This window comes from Zalophus californianus, chromosome 4, assembly GCF_009762305.2.
Source record: "Zalophus californianus isolate mZalCal1 chromosome 4, mZalCal1.pri.v2, whole genome shotgun sequence".
Lineage (NCBI taxonomy): Eukaryota > Metazoa > Chordata > Mammalia > Carnivora > Otariidae > Zalophus > Zalophus californianus.
The window spans coordinates 96,116,256-96,134,556 of NC_045598.1; the positions used below are offsets into that span (position 1 = coordinate 96,116,256).

The following is an 18,301-nucleotide window of genomic DNA, read 5'->3' on the forward strand; positions in this document are numbered from 1 at the left end:
GCTTTATTTATTTATTTTTCATTTGTAGATTTTCCAATTTTAGACTCTAGACTTCCTAGGCTTAAAGCCTAGGATGAACAAACAACCACCTGGCTTTCTGGGATCTGGATTGAGGTATGAGAGCCTCAAAATGAGGTTTCAAGCTTGCCTGGCTACCCACACATCCCAACCCCTTGGAGAAAAAGCAGGCCTGGGAGCAACCAGGATGATAATTTGAAGGATCTCATGTTGGTGGAGTTTGGTGGAGGGGAGCCGACTGTCAGAATCACTGGAAGGGACATTTTCTTTGCCATTGAGAGAAATGACTGGCCCAAGATTAAACAGCAAGTCCGAAGGGGCCCAGATTGGAGCCCAAGCCTCAGGACTCCTCGGCAGTGCTCCATGTGTTACATCTCTTTTGGGATCCTCTTGGAGAGCGTGACGCCTCGAAGCCATACTCTCTCCAGCAATGGGAGAAGCAGCATTCATGGCTGCAGGGTCTTGTCTCTGGCCACCTGCATGGAGCCCATGAAGACTGCCTTGGGACTGCCTGGCTAGAGCCTCAGGGAACATAGTGATTCGACAGGGGTAGAATTTCTTGCCAAGTTCTGATCTCACCCTCTTGGGGCTTTCTCCCTGAGGACCGACTTGGCCTGGGCGGGGGGGGGGGGGGGTGCTCTCTGAAAGCATTCTGGGCCTGGCACCATGGAGACACTGGGCAGGCTTCCTCCGAGTTTTAATTTTCCATTTAGAACTCAGTGTCGCTTTCAATATGCTCAACATCCGAGGCTTTCCGTCAGGCAGCTTCCCCCTGTCTTCCTCCATCTCTCTCCTGCTGCTTACACACTGGGCGAGAAGCATGGAGCCTCCACGCACCCCAGGAGCGACCCACGCAGGCGAGGTCACACAGCCGCCGACTGCCATTCTCCAGCCCGAGTGGCCATGCAGCAAACATGCCAAGGTCCGAGCACGACCTCACCCACCTCTTTGAAGGATTTCTTTACCTCCACCAAGGAGTGCCAGTGTGCGATGGGCTTCCGCGGGTACGCCAGCATCTCGTTCCAGTGGTCCCGGCCCAGGCCTTCAGCGTTGATCCCCACGCGGCAGACTCCTATGATCTCATTGTGGCCCACTCTGGGGGAGAAACAAAGGACCCAGAGATGCTGACCAGACATGCTGTCAGAAGGGGAAGGGTCCTGGAGTCTGGGATTCTGCCTGGCAGGTCTAACTCAGAATGCTGAGCTCTGAAAAGAGATGCTTGGCAGGGCCTCAGAGTGCCAGTGGCAATGAAACTTTGCCCAGCCTCCTTGGGTGGACATTGACTCAGACAGATGAGAAAAAGATTACAAACCACTTTGGAATCTCAGGGAATGGTGGGCAGATGGCCTGGCTTTGGGCAAAGGGAGAGTTTCAGTCTTTACCCTTCTTTGACTCAGCTAGCACATCACACCCTCGCTCGAGACATCGGCATTTGGAAATAAATCACCCTGCTCTAAGCACCATTTCTCCATACTCCCAATGGCTAGAATGTGATTTATTCACTCAGCAAGAACATCAGTCATCACCCAAATATGTTCCGCGAGCACCTACTATGCCCAAGAACTTGTGCTAAAAATCCTGGATAGGGGCTTTACTGCATGTTTGTTTGTTTTTTTCTCCTTCAGCTGGAGTGACAACTGGATAGGAGTCATGGTGGCTGGGGGCAGGGGGCGGGGGGATTGGAAAACGTTTTTGAGCTAGCCTTGATGGAAGAGAGGATTTGGGTAAGTGGAGGAGAAGAAATCCATGCAAGGAAGGGGAAATTAAGTTGGATGATTATGCTGGGTCCAGATTCTGGAAGGCCTTGAGAAACCAGGGGAAGGACCTGGATTAACAGGAACCACTGATGGTTCTTGAGAGAGGGCAGGTCCCAGAAGAAAGTGGTCTTTTAGGAAGGCATGCCTCTCATGCATTGGCTGGCTTGGGTCATCCCTCAGTGGGAATGGTAGCAGCATCAGAAATGGAGAGGACAGGTGATCAGACCTGGTGCCAGATGGAGGAACAGGAATCAGTAGGGGCGATTTCAGGGAAACTGATGGGTGGATGAGGCCCTGACAGAAATGGGCCCACTGGGAAGCCAAGCTTTAGCTTTTTTGCTCAAGGGTATCCATGCTCTTCCTCAAACTTCTGCACCCTTCTTGGGTAGAGCCAGATTTGAGGCCAATGGGCTCCTGAGCCCTGAACCACAAGGCCCAAGGCCAGGAAACCCTGTACTGCATTGGCATGGGGGTGAGAGGCAGGGAACCGTGGCCCTCTGGGATCCGCACTTACCGATCATAATCCATAACCGAGATGAGCAGGCTGACTTGATCCATGTTCTCTGGGGGAATATCAAAGATGATGGCTTCATTGTAGACAGGATTAAGAGTGTTCTTCTTTATGGTTGTCTTCTTCTTCTTCAGTCTCCGCCCGTCACAAAGCAGGGACACTTTGACATATGGATCTGCGCCAGTGGGGGTGATGGGAAGGGAAGGGAGCATGTAAACCAGATGTCCTGGAACATCATTTGCAGCAGAGGGACGGAAGCCACAGACCTACTGTTGCTCATCAGATGGTATCAGTGGGTTGTTAAGATAATTAAACCACCTTGTATTTATGTAGCACACCTGTCTCTGAGGACACTTCGTGCTTAATAAAACACAGAGTCTATAGCGACCTCAGGATTATTGGGAGAGTGCCTAATGGACTTTCACTAATGGGGAAGCTGGCCTCAAATCAGACAGGACACCTGCCCGTGGGTATGCGGTTCACAGCCCTCCATCCCCACTCGGCGATGGCCGGCTGGCTCCAAAGAGTGGTGAAGCTGAACAAGTCACCCTTCCTTTCACCTGCTTGGAGTCCTTTCCTCTGGGGGTTTGTCGGCATTATTAGCCAAAGGATAAGGGGGGTAAAAATAGAAGTTGATGACACCCGAGGAGTAGCAGCGTGTGAGTAAATGAACAGCGACAATCACAACACTGTTCGTGTCCTCCCCACCTGACAACAGGATTATGGGTCTCATTGTTCCAGCAAGCTCATTTCCAGCTGGCGTCAGGAAGGGCCCTGCTCTCTGCTTCCCTGGAAGCCGTTTCCTGCCCACTTCTGGGCAGAGGAGGTGGACAGAGCTGTGCTGGGGGCCGTGAGTAAGGCGGCTTCCTGAGATTCGGGACAGCCTGGTGACATTTCATTGCTCAGTGGGATCTTGGATCCTCTCCATCCCCAGAGGAGGTATCTTTTTACTGAACCTCCACATGTCTCCCAACCCTGTCTCTTCTTTAGTTTTCTGAATAGGTATTTCGTGGTCATCCTTCTACCCTGAAATTTTCCACTCATCCGAGTGAAGTGACACCTATTGTATCTCATAGCCCAGGTGTCTTAGGCACCATTGTAATTGTTATTTATGCTGCTCAGCTCCAGAAATGGGCGGGCGCCTCAGAGGTAATAACAGCTTTTGAGACACTGATGTACTGAGACAACTTCTTGCCCAGAAGCCAGGGTTCCCAGGAAGCCATCAGAAGGTGTGGGCCGAGCGGCCGTTGCCCAGCGCCCCGAGGCCTAGGCATGCGGTTCTATGTCCTGGGCACCTGAGCACCCGCCAGGCCCTCACGCTCCCTGGTCATCGATCAGGTGGCAGCTGAGACACCTAGCTATGGGGAAGCTAGAGAGAACTACGACATGTGATCGGAAATGCCTAGCCTCAAAGGCATTGCTGTAGACACCCAAAGGAGCTGCCGACTAACTAATGTGACAGAGCAGCCATGCTTTAACCATGGGGGCACTTGGGCTTACAAGGGAGATGGGGAGACCATGATTAAAGAGCAGGTGTTTAATCAACCTGCTGTCTCCAGCGACCCACTTGGAAGGGTCCTCTCTCTCATGGGTGTTTTCAGTAAAAAGGAAGGCAGAGTCCTTCCTAGAACTCTAGTCTAGAGTTCTAGAACCTCTGTGAGACAGCTTTCTGGTGTTGGTGGACTCCATTCTCTATGGATATACCCAGGGCAGGGTTCCGGCCCAAGCAGTCAGGTGGGGCAAGCTTGCTCCAAGACCCATCACTAACATGGCAACGTATACACTCCATAAGGTGGACACTGCCTTGGAAAGTGTCTTCAGGCTTGAGGCTGCTTGAGTGCTGCCCCAACACCTGCCATGCCCATTTCCATGTGCTCCCACAGCCCAGCAGAGTCCCATGCCACCAGGCTTGGAAAAATATGGCAGAGCCACCTGTCCAGGAGGCCACTAGGCAGATGCCTTATTACCGACTGGGAGATTCTCAGCTTCCTTCTCCAACTCTCTTCACTCCTACGAGGCATATCCATTTATAAAACTCAGTGGGTGTAACTCCCTTGAAGAAACCATCAATCTCGTGATTGTCCAAGAGGCTAAGCAGAGAGATGACTGTTCCTTAGGACTCTCTAGGGGCAAAAAGTGTGTGGCTTCCAGTGGAATGCTGGCTCTATAAGACCTTGGAGGTTGTTTGCTCTCTAACAGCCTATGATGTTCAGTGCAACTGAAGGAGGGAGTGCAAAGCCTGACATTTCAGCCCCACAGTCATAGGAACCATCATAGTTCAGCATTCAGTATTTGCCAAGCATTGTGCTGAGATTTATGTACCTCGTGTCTTTTAAGCTTCCCACCAATGCTATAAAAAATATCTATCATCATCATCCCCTTTCTTGGATAGGGAGATGGAGGCTAGAGAGATTCAGATTTGAACCTAGGTCTGTCTGACTCCCAAGTTTACACTTTAAACCACTAGACTCAAATCAGTACAGACCAGCTGTGGAGGAGATGGGTGCTTTTACTCACCACCCTTTTGTGGTGTTCTGATCCTTATTATTATTTTGTGTTATTTTCATTGTCATCGTTCCAGTGGATGGGCTTAGGGAATTGATTCATGACTAGTTAAATCAAGGAGACTAGGAAGACCCTCAGGTTTGGCGGTCAATGTCATAGAAATCAAGAACAGGCAATAAGCTCCATTCATTCCCTGCTTTATCCCAATATCCAAGCAGTCTGGGCCAAAGGCAACATCAAACTCATCCTCAAAAACAGGAGATCTAGTTTGAGAGGCCCCTGGCATGCATGCCCCCACTGTTCCACCCTCTGACAAGGCTCCTCATGCTATCCCTTCATTCATTCATTCAAAACATATTCATTCAATGCCTGTTGTGTTGCATGCACTGTTCCAGACACTTGCTTACATCTGTGAACCAGACAGAAATCCCTAACTAAAAGAGGACCCCTGAATTTTCAGAATCAAGCTGAGATTTAATAGCAGATTCCAAATCCAGGTAGAAAGGAGGGTCAATTGCAAGAGGGAGATGAGAATTTAGCATAAGAAAAATCTCTCCCCCCCAACCCTCTGATGTGGAACTGCCCTTATGGTTACCTCAGTGGCTTTGCCATAAGCTCTCTCTCTAGCACATCAATTTAATTACACTAGAGAAGATAGTGTGGGGACTTAGGCAGCAAAATCCTATTTCCCTCAGCAGCCTTGAGAGTCCTCAGTGAATTTCTCTCCTCAGCATGCACTTATTTTGATATTAAAATGGAATCTACATTGGCTGTATTTTTGGAGGAAGCTGACTTGCTGGGGCCTGAGAGCTTTGCGCATGTCGGAAGAGGCTCTTTAAGCTCTCCCCCCATGTCCTCCCCGAAGAGCTTCAGTGGAAGGAGAGGCATTAGGGTGGGCGCTATCTTGGGGAGCTTTTGGCCTGGAAGACACGAGTGCTGCACAGAGACAGTGGGGGCTGGGAGCAGAGGCTCCCAGGGAGTCAAAGTGGCAACAAATACACGTTGCTTCAGCGTTTTCCAACCACCTTCCCTGAAACCTCATTTTTCAAGGTCTAATACCTCATCTCCTTCCAACTACACCAAGTTGCACCTGGGCCTGGAGGTTTGCAGCTGGACCCATCCCCTTGTGTGGCAACTGTGATGATACTAAGGAGTTTTCCAGGCAAATAAATAATGAATAAAAGGAAAAACTGGCACCTCTAGAATGGTTTTACACTGGAAATCTGATTCCTCAGAAGGGCCACTTGGGTGATGGGTCCAGGGAAATAAGCCTTTTCCTACATTTGCAACTCTGAGTGCAGCTCAGGCTGTTTTGCGCTTCTGCTCTTCGGGACACTTCACCCCATTTCTCTTCTCGGGCTAATGTGAGCCGACAGGGGGAAGGAGGCTCCTGGGACTCAAGCTACGCCTCTGTTGTATCAAAACTCAAATACCTTCTCTGACAACGACTTACAGAATCATGGAAAAATATCTGTCTCAGCAGTGGCCCCCAAGCAAGCATGGGCTCAGTTGCTAGAACAGGACTGCTTCTGTACCTAACAGCAATCCTGGTGCTGAGGCTGGGGCCGGGAGCCCTGCAGGAAAAACTCAAAATACAAATACACTTGGCTTTGCAGTGGCTTTGCCCCTTTGACTAGGTCTGCGGGGCTGCCGGGGGGCTGTGCTGACCTACAAACATTTACACACTCAAACTTTACAAAACCCTTGAAAGTTCTGGGGCCTCGTATAACTAGAAAGGTTTTCCTTATTTTTTTTTTTCTCCTAGGTGTTTACTTCTTATTCTCTCTCTCCTTTGAGGGAAAATGATAGGAGTAGCTAATGTCTACTGAGCGTATACTATGTGTCTGGCACAACTCTTAAGCACGTACACGAGTGAACTTCTTTATCCCTTAAAGCAACCTGTGTAAGTTATTTTTTTCAGATTAGGAAATCAAAGCATTGCACAGCAAGGAAGGGGCAGAACTGGGATTGGAATCCAGAGCTGGTGCTCCTCTTCTTAGAATTCTAAGAATACTGACAGTTCTTCCCCCTTCTCTCTAAGCATCTTTCCAGGCCCTAACATCTGGGTGGCTGGCAGGCCACTTGGGGAGGAGAGGTACCTGAGTAGCCTGTGATGTCCATCGCCTTGAGGTTCCGACACTTGATCACTGTGAGGGTGAGCCGGCCAGCTGTGGGCAGGTAGCACAGGGAAAACATGATCTCTCCCAGATCCACGCTTTCCTGCAAAGAAGCAGACAAGAGGGCAGATGAGGGGCACACGGCTCCCAGGGCCGCTGCTGCGGGCCACTCTGGGGCCCAGGAGAAGGCTCTTTGAGGCAAAGTGCCACGTCTTTTGGACCCAAGGGTCTGGCCTCCATGCTGGGAGTACCTGGGAATAGATGATGAACGATATTGCCTCTTCAGTAGAATCTGCCCCATGCATTGTTCCTTCTCAACTCTGCTCAAACGCGGGCCCCGGTCCTTGCCACCCTGCTGTGTCCTGCCCTGCCCTCCGTGTGTCCCTCGGCTGTAGCCTCGAGACCAGCAGCCCCGGAGTGTCCCAGCCCCGTTCCCCTCCGGTTCGCCCTTCTTGGCCACTGGTCCCCTTGACCCCACACCCCAGCCCCCTGCCTGGCCGTGGTCATGACAGCGTCCTGCACAAGACACGCTCCGGCCATCCAGGGCTCTCTCCCGGCAGGTCTGCTTCCAGCCCTCAGCTCATCGTTCCTCGCCAGTCCCTCTGCCTAGCAGCATCCCCCCCTCTCCAGAGACCTGCGCAGCTCTCTAACTTCCAGACCGCGGCACGAAAGCACAAGGGATTGCCACCTCGCTCAGGCCATGCGGCCCACCGAGGAGATGTGCACTCCCCATCCCAGGTCTGTGCCGTGTCTCCACGTCTCGGATCCATCTTGTCCTTTTTCCCTCAGGTGTGACCATCCTTCACATGCGACCTGCCAGGGAGTAAATGCTCTGCTACCTCACCTACCCCCGGGGGCTCCCAATCCTAGGAAGTTTCTCAGTAATGGGGAAGATGAAAACTTCAAAATAGGGTACGAATGTCTGTCTGTCAAGTTAAATAGCACTTTGCCGGACTGCTTCCTCTGCCTGCTCCCCACTTGATAAAGGAGGATGCTGTTGCTGCCACACCTCCCCCCAGGCTCTGAGGCTGGCCTGGTGCCCCCACCCCCGACCCTGGGTGGAGGAGGAGGGCAGGGTTTGGAGTGGCTCTGATTTCACATGGGGCCATCCACTGGCTCATTCATTCGTTCAGTCAATCAACAAACGTTCACCGAGCACCTGCTGTGTGCAGGTGTTGTTCTGGGTGCTAGAGATATGGGAAAGAACAAAATACAACCCCCCCCCCCACCCGACTGCCCTTACAGAGCTTACATTTTACTTGGGCACAGGACAAGAAAAAAAGATTAAAAGACCGTACAAAGTATCAACAAGAAAAATGTAAAGCACCAGAAGGAGGATGTGTAATGCACATAGGGGGAGGCTTAGTTGTTTGAATTTTAGACAGGCTGGGCAGGGAGGGCCTCCCTGAGGAGGTGAAGTGTGAGAAAGAGAGCAGTCAAGGGTGACACCAAGGTTTTTGTCCCCTCTTCTCACAAAGAACCCCCCTTGACGGGGGACTCCTAGAGACACCTGATACCTGGCCCCAGCTGGAGACAATCCAAGCCTCTCCCAACCCCTTCCAGAGCATGTGGTCCCAGGGCTCTCCTCTAGGGAGAACTGGTACCCACCCTCGCCCTAGCGCGAGATTCAGTCTTGGTCTTTAAATCCCAGAGTAGCAGAAGGGGAACCCCCCAGGTCCCCAGGAGGGGGTCTGGCTGGGGCAGAGCTGTACGCTCCGTAGAGGCGGGACGCCCTCCAGCACACAGAACCCCGAGGCGCCGCACAGCCGGGAGGTGAGACCCACACCCACGAGCCCCTCTGCACGCATCAACTCTGTGAGGCGGGGGCTATTGTCCTTATTCCCTCCACTTCACAGACTCAAGAGCTCAGTGTTCAAACTCAGGTCTCGAAGCTCTGCCCAGGCTTACACAGCTGGTGGGAGTTGCAGCTGGACTCTCAACTCAGGAGAGCGCTCCTCGAACTCTCTATCTTGGAGCACCTTCCAGCTGACCCAGGGAGTACCCCAACGTGACCCTGGCTCCTCTAGACCTTGGCTCCATGCTCTGTGGCGAGGACACAGTCCCCCCCTCAACACACACATGGTCTCGTGGGGTGTACCAGTTAGAAGAAGGTGCCAGCGTCCCCATCTCCCTCAGGTGTGTCTCCTGTCTCCCTGGTCCCCTATTCCAAAGAGGGAGACACAGGAAATGGCCCTGTGGCATGGTGTTGAGGGAGTGTGACCTTCCCATTATGTAGCAGGTCCCCGGTGCACCTGGCTGAAAGTTCTATCTCTGACCAAGGCACTGAGGTACAAGGGGCCCCCGGCTCCCTCTACTTCCCTCATAATCCTCCTAGGTTCATTCCTGCCCAAAGTTAGAGAAACCTCCCGGATTCAGTAACAGCGAGAAGAACTAACACTCTTATGTGTCTGCCATATGCCAAGTCTGTTGCCAAATGATCTCAGTGAGTCTTACACAGCCCTACAAGCTAGGTGCTCTTATGATCCCCACTGCAAACAGGAGGAAAGGACTGTTTGGTGAAGGGAAGTAGCCGGCCCAAGTTAAGTAACTTGTGTGACTAATGAGTGTTCTGGTGCCCATTTATATAGATCAAGCCTGCTGCTTGAACACCCCAGTGGCTCCCCTTGTTTGGCTTCTGGAATCAAGGCCCATCTTCTTAGCTTGCATTGAGGCCCCTCAACAATGGGGTTCCGTCTTACTACCTCACCTGATTATTTTCTCTGTTCCTCTATGCCAGTCCTCTGCTCCACGGGGCTGGTGTAGCTTTAGTCCCTTTTGCCAGAATGTTCCTCCTCTCATCTTGGCATAGACAATCTTATGCATCTTGTGGGGATCCTCAACCACGGTCCAGCCCACAGAGACCATCTCTCCCCCACATCCCTGCAGCACCTTCTGCCCCTAAGCCACAGGTGTTACCAAGTCCGCCCTCTGCTGCCGCCATGCCCTCCCACCAGCACCTGGTGACTGGAGGCCCCTCTGGGGCTAGGCCTTGCTTTACACCTACCCGTGCTTCGGAGGTGCCCCGAGCATGAGAGGAGCCGCATGAATGCAGGTAGAAACACACGGTCATATCCTAGCCAGGAGAGCCCTGGAAGGAGTGGTTCTCCACGTCAATGCTGCCATCAGGGTCGGGCCTGGGAAGGAATCCTGTGGCCCCTCTGAAGGGACTGGTTTCCCTGTCACTGTCATCCTGCGATGCAGAGTGGCCCTTTTAAGGGCTGTTTTATTTGGGGGAGTCCGAGTCAATCTGTTTATGGACTCAGCAGACTGGCTTGGGGTGTGGGAGATCTCTCGGGATAAATGGAATCAAGCGCAGCACTCTGCACCGCTCTCAAGGATGGCTCCCTCCAGGGGCGCACCAACCCAGCAGGGCCCCCCTCTTTTCTGCAGGGCTGCCCTTTCTTGGACAGGACTGTGGCAGTCGGGCAGCATGCGGGTGTTGAGTCTACAGTGTGGGGTGGGGCTCCCTACCCCCACCCTGGTCCCTGCTCCCGACCGAGAACTCCTTTCTCCATCCCTAGTAAAGGGAATGAGCCAAGATCCCCCCATGACTTGCAGGCGGAGAGAAAACAGGAGTCAAGTGGCCTGCAGTTGGGCCCAGGACCTTCTGCCATGGGTGACTGGGCCTCACGGGGCCTGACCACAAGTTGGTTGCCCTTGGCTCAATGGATCAAGGAGGGGTGTTGTTCCCCTGTACATGCAGGAAGCAGAGGCCTGGCCTGTTTGATAAAGGAAAATAAACAGGTTACTTTTGAGTAAATAAAGGGATGAGGGGCTAAGCAAACGAGAGTCAGCTTTTCCTGGCAGCCACCTCCCTCTCTGGAAAGCTGGGCCCCAGCTCAGCCCGCTTGGGCGGTCTTGCCAGATCCTTGCTCTGCCCCACCCCCTTTCTTAGGAGGTTTCAGCCCCAGATCCTATATTCCTTGCCAGCCTTTTATCCTCATTAGTGATGCCTGAGACTTTGGCTTTAATAAAACCAGGGTGACCAGGGGCTGCAGAACAGTCCACGCATTATTGCTGTCATCTTCACTGGCTGTTAGGGGAGGCCGCCTTAGGGCCCCTGATTGGTAATGAGCTCCCTGGTGATGGAGAGGTCACTGCTGTCCAGAAATGGGCAGAAACGAACTTGGCCCTCTCGACTGCTAACCTGCAGGCTGAGGGGGGCAGATGGGGGCCCAGGAGCAGTTGGCTTTCAGTCCTGGCTAGAGTTTGGAGGGGGCAGACCTGCTGCCAGGGGAGGGACAGCCAGGATGTTGGCTCCTGGAAAAGTCTGTCCTTAGGTGCAACCCATCCACCTGATGCCAGCCCTCTCCCCTGGCTGCAGTGCCCAGGCATCTGGGCAATAAGATTCTGAAAGTCCCATCCACAGCACGCCATTGCTCTTGCCGGTTCCCCAGTAGGCTGTCTGTAACAGCATTTCCTTCTCTTCGATGGACGCACAGAGCCCTAAGCATAGAAGAGAATTCCTATCTGTGGGCTGCCCAGGAAAAAGCAGTGAACCACAAGTCAGGAGACTTGGGCTTCAGTCCCTCAGCCTCCAACCAGCCACGAGAACTTGGGCACTTCATTTCTCATCTGTGTAAAATGAGATGATCGTCCTAAACGTTCTAGCCCCCAGGTCCCTCCCCGCCAGCCATACAAACAGAGGATTCACACTGGAAAACCTACCATCAACATCACCAGTTTAGATGGCCCAAGGATGCCTGACTGTTGTCTATTGCCCACCTCAAGGAATCTAGCAACTTCGCCTTGAAATCCAAATGCTCTCATCCCTTCGGTCCCTGCTGCCCCCAGGAAGGCTAGCCACCTTCTCTTCCTCCCAAATAGGTAATGAGTGGCGTCCATGCTCTGCGTCTGTCTTGGGAATCCAGGCTGAGCGAAGCAAGAGCCATGCTTCCCCATCTCTTAGAGAACACTTCTTGTCTCTTAATCATTAAGTGGCTTGTCTGAATCTCTCATCATCAGCAGAGAAGCATCCACTATACTTTTAGGAAGGCCACAGGAGACCTAAAAGGAGCTCTGAAGCACAGGGCAGGAAGTGCTGTTAAGCTACCCCAGGGCAGGGGGGCCTGGAAGAGAGACAGGTGGAAGCCAAGTTGGCTCCAATGGGTAGAAAAACATCAGTGAGCAATCCCTCTGTGAAGGCCTGAGGCTTGGCATCAGGGATAGAGCTGAGTCAGAGATGGAGGCTGGCACTTGGGGCTGGGCCATTTCCTCTGCTCTCTGTCCCCAAAGTACCACAGACCTCCTCTTCCATAGCCCAGGCCACCACCGTAACCTTCCTGGTGCTCGTGGCGATTATGTGACAAATGCTGTGTTCTCCTTAGATTGTGGGCTCTTGGAGCGCGGAGATGGGGTCTGGGTTCACTCGTGATCACACCTGTCACATCTCGCCCAGGGCCTGGTCCATAGTCAATGCTCAGTAAATACTAGCTGATTAGAGACAGGTTGAGACCATGGACTGGGGGTCAGGCAGCTCTGGGTCCCAAGCTCCAGCTCAGAGGTTTATGAGCAGTGCGACTGACTTATTAGCCTTTTGTATTGTCGGTTTCCTAATCTGTAAAATGGGGCTTATTAGCCCCACAGTAGCTCCCTTGTAGGGTTGTTGTTAGGATTAAATGAAGTCATCTGTGTAAAGTGCTTGGCATAGTACCCAGCACAGAGTAGGCTCTCAGTAAGTACTAGATGCTATTATAATTATTACTTCTATCTTTACAAATATTACACCTCACAGTCCTGGATCAGGGACAGGGGAGAGAAAGGCATAGAAGTAAGTAATAAGTTGATTTGATCAGTGATTTAAGAGAGGCTTGGGCAAGATGTGGGGAGGGGGCGGAGGAGAGAATAATAAAGTGCCTGGGGTTACAGAGTAAGCTTCCCGGAGCAGGGTGATATTCCATAGGGTCTGGCAAGGTGAGCAAAAGGAGTTTGCTAACAAAGGAAAACAAGCGAGGCCATTCTAGGCAGAGGGAGGGGACGCGAGGGGTTCTGTGTGTTAGAAGGGTGGGGACTGAAACAGCCCAGGGGAGCCCGGGAGCAGGGCAGGGCTCCGCCTGTCGGCCCCATGGCCCCCACTTAGGAGTCCACCCTGGCCCCTGGCCCCTGGCCCACTCAGTCCACAATGTCACCTCCCACCCAGACGCCCACGCCGGAGGCCAATTTCATGGGTGTCATTCATTAGTTATCCACCTACTAAAGGTTCACGAATATGGGGAGACAGTAGTGATAAGAGAGACAGGATCCCAGCCCTCCAGGAGCCTGTATTCTAGGGGAGGGAGACAAAAATAAACTAAGCAAGAGAGTATCTGAGAGCGGTGAATGAACCAGGGACATGACGGCGGGGGGGTGGAGGGGGTGGGGGAGACAGGTTAGACAGAGTGGTTGGGAAGGCAGTCAGACCTGAACAAGGGAGGGGGCAGCCAGTCACCAGGAAGAAGAGGCGAGCAGTGGCTCTGGAAACATGCTGGTTTGGGGCAGTGAGCTGGAGAGCAGTGGGGACCAGGACGGGGCAGGGGCAGGGGGGTGGGGAGCCAAGAGAAGCAGAGCCAGATCTCAGAGGCCTTCAAAGAGGTTTGCATTTATTCCCTGTGAAAAGCAGAGACGTCAGCAGGCTTGTGGAGAGAGAATGGCAGGGGAAGAGGGGAAGCCAGAGTAGCCCAGCTTCGGCGCCCCCTCACAGACTCCACACCTAGCCCTCCGTGCTGTTCTGCCTTCCGAGTGTCCCCCCAACGCTGGGGCCTCTCCCCACCTTCCTTCTGCACAACCTCAGCTCTGACCCGCATCACGCTCGCCCGGACCTCTGAGCTTTCTGACCTCCCTTCCCTGCCTAACCCCTCTGACCTATCCTCCTGGCCGTAAACAGGGGGCTGTTCTCCCGCTCCAGATCCTTCAATGGTTCCCCATTTCAGACCCGTTTTGTAGATGGAAAACCTCTTCTTCATCCAGAAGTGCAAATACGTACAACAGATAAAAAGTGGCTCAGAGACGGGACACACAGGGCTCCTACCTTCAACCCCTCAGCCCACCTCCTTGAGCTTCCAGGAGTCAGCCTGAGCATCACATAGAATCAAGTAGCATTGGGGCGCCTGGGTGGCTCAGTCATTAAGCGTCTGCCTTCAGCTCAGGTCATGATCCCAGGGTCCTGGGATCGAGCCCCGCATCAGGCTCCCTGCTCAGCGGGAAGCCTGCCTCTCCTTCTCCCCCTCCCCTACTTGTGTTCCCTCTCTTGCTGGGTCTCTCTCTGTCAAATGAATAAATAAAATCTTAAAAAAAAAAAAAAAAGAATCAAGTAACATTTAAGTGTCTTCATGATTTGGCCCTTGCCTTTTTTTGTCCGTCATTCTGCTTCAAGTGCCCTAGCACAGGCCATTCTGTCCTAAGTGCCTAAGCGCCATATAATCTTCGCGTAAGTCTACGAGAGGGGCACTCTTATTGTCCCCATTCCCCACATGGGGACACTGAAGTACAGAGAGGCTGCGACTGGCCCAAGGACACACAGCTAAGAAATGGCAGAGCTGAGGTATGAACCCCGGCAACTAGGCTCTAGAGCTCACAAGTATTAGCTTCCACGCCATTCTGCCTCCCTATGGCTTCCACTTCCCCAAATGCTCCTCCGCGCCTCCGCCCTGCTCTTGCCACTGCCTGAAATCATCTGTCTCTACCTCTGATGGCTCTGGACGACACTCCTCTTTCCAGGCCAGCTGCCTGTTCCCTCCTCTTGGGTTGCCTACTCTCACTCCCCTGGTCTGACTGGGGCTCCCCATTGCCCCTGGGTTGAAAGACCAAGTGTTACACATGCCTCGAAGCAAAGGCGGGGCGTTTCTGAGCTCAATCATGACCCGCTGGATGATGGGGCTGTAGGGGGGGACAGCAGAGACTTGACACCCCGCCCGCCCAGTGCCCCCAGGGCTGGCTCCGCTCTCTGCTGGGAGTGCCTCCTGAGGGGTGGGTGTGCTCCTTCCCTGGCTGCTTCCAGGACTCCTGCTGTGAACGCTGTGGGGGAGGGGGGGCGCGGGGAGGGACTAAGGGTGGGTTGGCTCCCTCCCTGCCCCTCCTCAGGCCCGGGCTTCCAGGGCTGTGGGGAGAATGCTGGGGGTGGCCGAGGTGGAAGGGCGGTATGATGCTTGGGTTACCTGCGGGGTGCTGGGGCAGGTTCCATTTGTTCCGAGTTCCATCCCTGCCTGCTTGTTCTCTCAAGTGCTTTCTGTCCCAAGGGCTTTGCAGCGATATGAATAAGTCATCTGGCAGGAGAGAGGTGCCTTATGTGTACTCAATGGACTCCAGCTGTAGTCTTGAGAGCCGGGGATGGCTCCCTGGAAAGAGGGAGACCCTCCAGCTTGCAGGAGGCAGGGCTTGCAGGAGAAAGTGGGTGAGATCCTCGGGCTGGGCTGTGTCCCTGGGACGTGGAGAGGTTAAAGCACACCGGTGGGAGGCAAATGTTTCTGTATCTGAGCATCTTCAGGGAAACAGACAGTTTTATTTAAGAAACTTTTTCTCAGCCTCTCCTCCATGAACCTGCACTCAAAAAGAGGTTTAGTGTTTCACACGCACCATTACTTTTGGGCAAATATCCGTGAGTCAGACTCACACTGGGAGGTGCAGATCTCTTCCTAATGACTTTTTAAAAGGTGGGCGGAGAGGGAGAGGGGCTGTGAGGGGGTGGAAGGAACTTGAGGAGAGTAGAGTTTGGGAAAGTTCTAGAAGAGATGGAGGCAATGCCTGGGTCAAGCTGGAAAGTCGGCCCCATGGGAGCTTGTTCTTGGGAGGCCAGGGACTCTGCTCTGGTCCTCCACTGGCATCTCATTAATGACAGAGAGGAATAAATGGCACATTAATGAAGTTAACGATGGGAATCCATCTTCATTTCTAGCCTCCAGTTGTCCTGCTGTGTGGCTGTCAAACAGCTGTTTCCTCCAGGAGAGGGTGGGCATCTTGGCAGTGAGTGATCTGATCTCTGCCCGAGCAGGGTGGTGGCAGCTGGGGCTCTCGGCAGGAGGGAAGATGCCCTGGTTCCAGTGAGATGGTCTCCCGGAGCAGCTGAGGGGCATTTCTGCCAACAGGTGCCCTGGAGGATGCCAAACGGGCAGGGCTTTGGTCTCGGCCACGGGCACATGCTCGAACGGCCGGTGACAAGAGCTTTAGCTTCCTTGTTTCTTTGCTGACCTGAGGGTTTAGGTTTTCACCCCCCTCCTACTCCGACACGCGAGAATCTCTCGGTCCTACCGTGGTGTGGCTGTTGTGTGAAGAGGCTCTTTGCAGCTTCTCCTGCACTTGACCATCCTGCTCTGGAGCACCCGCTTCCCTCGGTTCTCCTCCCACCTCTCTGGCTTCTCCCTCCCAGTTCCTGCTCCATCCTTCTCCCACCTCTGCCCCTAAACAGTGGAATTTTAAGCACTCATTCTCTCCCTCTGCTCATCCATAATGTTAATGCCCATTTCCATTCTCAGGACTCCCAAATTTATAGCCCTTCTCAGACCTCTCTCCTAGACTCCAGACTCATATATCCAACACGACAACTCAATGTGGATGTCTCACAGAAATCTCAAATCTCTCGGATGTTCAAAGGTGAACTTTGATCTGCCATGTACATCCTCCCCTTGTTTTGCCCAACGGGGGAAATGGCCCCAGCAACCCCCCAGTTGCTCAGAGCCAGAAACCAGATATTACCGTCAATGCCTGTCTTCCTTTCTCCTTTGCAAGTAGTTCATCACCAAGCCCTGTCAATTCTACCTCCAAATTCAGTCTCAAGCCTGCCCACTTCTCTCCATCTCCAGTACCACACAGAGGGCAAAACCATCTCTCACCTGCCCACTTACAACCGCCTCCTAATGGACCTCTCTGCTTCCCGTGTTCGCCTGTCCCACTTTCCACACAGCAGCCAGAGTGCTCTTGCAAAATTATAAGATGGAGCACATCACTCCTCTGTTTAAAACCTTCCAGGGCTTCCCCTTGCACTAGGAATAAAATCCAAAACACTTACCAAGACCCACAGGGCCCTACCTGATTAGGGTCCAAGTCTTCACCCTCGCCCTCCCACAGCAACTAAAGAGTTCCAGGGTCTCCCTGCTCCCAGGACTCTGCATATTCTGCTCTCTCCGTTTGACCATTCTTTCCCCAACTCATCACATGGCAGGTGTCCCCCCACCCTTCAGGCCACTTCCTCCCAAGCCACACCCCTGCTCTGGACTGTGTGTTCCCGAAGGACGGGCTGTGGGTCTGTTTCACCAGGAACAGGAGTAGGGATGAAGCAAACCAGGTGCCCAGCATACGAGAGGGATGTAGGCCCTCCCTCTCAGGTTCAGGCATGCCTCCAAGAGTGAGCGCCTCCTTCAATTCTGTCCCCTAGGCACCTTGTTTCCCTGACCCTAGTCCTGGCTCTATATTTTACTCACCACTTGTATTCCCAGGACTGAGCACTGTGCCTGGTACATAACAGATGCTCAGCAAATATCGTGGAATGAATGAACAACTTAGCTTTGTGGGATGCACTTGGTTAAGAAGGTGGTGGAGGAGGGTGGGTGACAGGAGTGGACCTTGGTTAACCTCAGTCTTTGGTCTGTCCAGGAGTGACTCCCCTAGGTTAACGAGATGGCTTCAGGGTGGAGCCTCATAAGGTATTCCTCAAGGCATGGTCTGAAAATCTCCTGTATCAGACCTCCCTCGGGGGAGGGGGAAGCTTGATTCTTGAGCTATGCCTAAGACAGACGGAGTCAGAACCTCTGAAGGTGGGGTGTGAATGATTGAGAAGCTTCCCAGGTGATTCTTGTGCATCCTCAGTTTGCAGCACAAGGGAAATGAGGGGGTTCTGAGGCCGCCCTAGATCAGATCCTACTAGAATCACTGCGACACGGAACATAACCAAAGCCATTCAATATCAATGCCGCCAAGCAAAAGTTAGGAGGATGGAAGGGCCCCTTCCCTTTTGTTGGGAGCAAACAAGGGTTCTGATGGATCAAAGCCACGCAAGATCCTCCTGGAGCAGCGTGCTCACTCTTGCTCTTCACCTTTTCTCCATCATCACACGTACACTGGATAGCTAAGTTTTAGCAAGAAGGCACCTGCCCCAAATTTAGAGGATTTAAGAAACCTGGGTAGGGTTTTAAAGATGCCTGAAGCTATTCTGTAAATATTCCTGTTGCAGTAGTTTTCCAAGTGCGGTTCCCTGACCAGCAGCATCAGCACCACCTGGAACTTGCCAGAAATGCAAATTATTGGGCCCCACCCTCACCCAGGTGAGAACCACTGCTTTTTCCAGTTAGAAGAACCAATTGAGCATGTACGCTCTGGCCAGGATTTTGAAGTTTCTTTTACTTCTTTTAACCTACTTATTTTAGTGACGAAAGCCAAAGTCAAGAGAGAAGGAGACTAACAGATATAGAGCATCTGGATATTTA

The 18,301-nt window shown here is 52.8% G+C and overlaps 1 protein-coding gene across 7 annotated transcripts in view; it reads right to left on the reverse strand.

Annotated features, from left to right (window-relative positions):
- The window catches only part of SYT6 (synaptotagmin 6), a 100,801-nt gene that overhangs the window by 48,679 nt on the left and 33,821 nt on the right, over positions 1–18,301 (reverse strand). For 6 of the 7 annotated variants that reach the window (XR_003517631.2, XM_027581178.2, XM_027581172.2 and 3 more), the window contains exons 4-6: positions 6,891–7,011; positions 2,290–2,461; positions 963–1,113 (exon numbers count right to left, since the gene is read on the reverse strand). Coding sequence is in view for 6 of the 7 variants with exons in the window: in XM_027581178.2 (XP_027436979.1) it covers positions 963–1,113; positions 2,290–2,461; positions 6,891–7,011 (444 nt within the window). In the remaining variant the exon portion in view is untranslated. The remainder of the gene's footprint in view (positions 1–962; positions 1,114–2,289; positions 2,462–6,890; positions 7,012–18,301) is intronic. The other variant, XM_027581193.2, reaches the window with a different exon arrangement.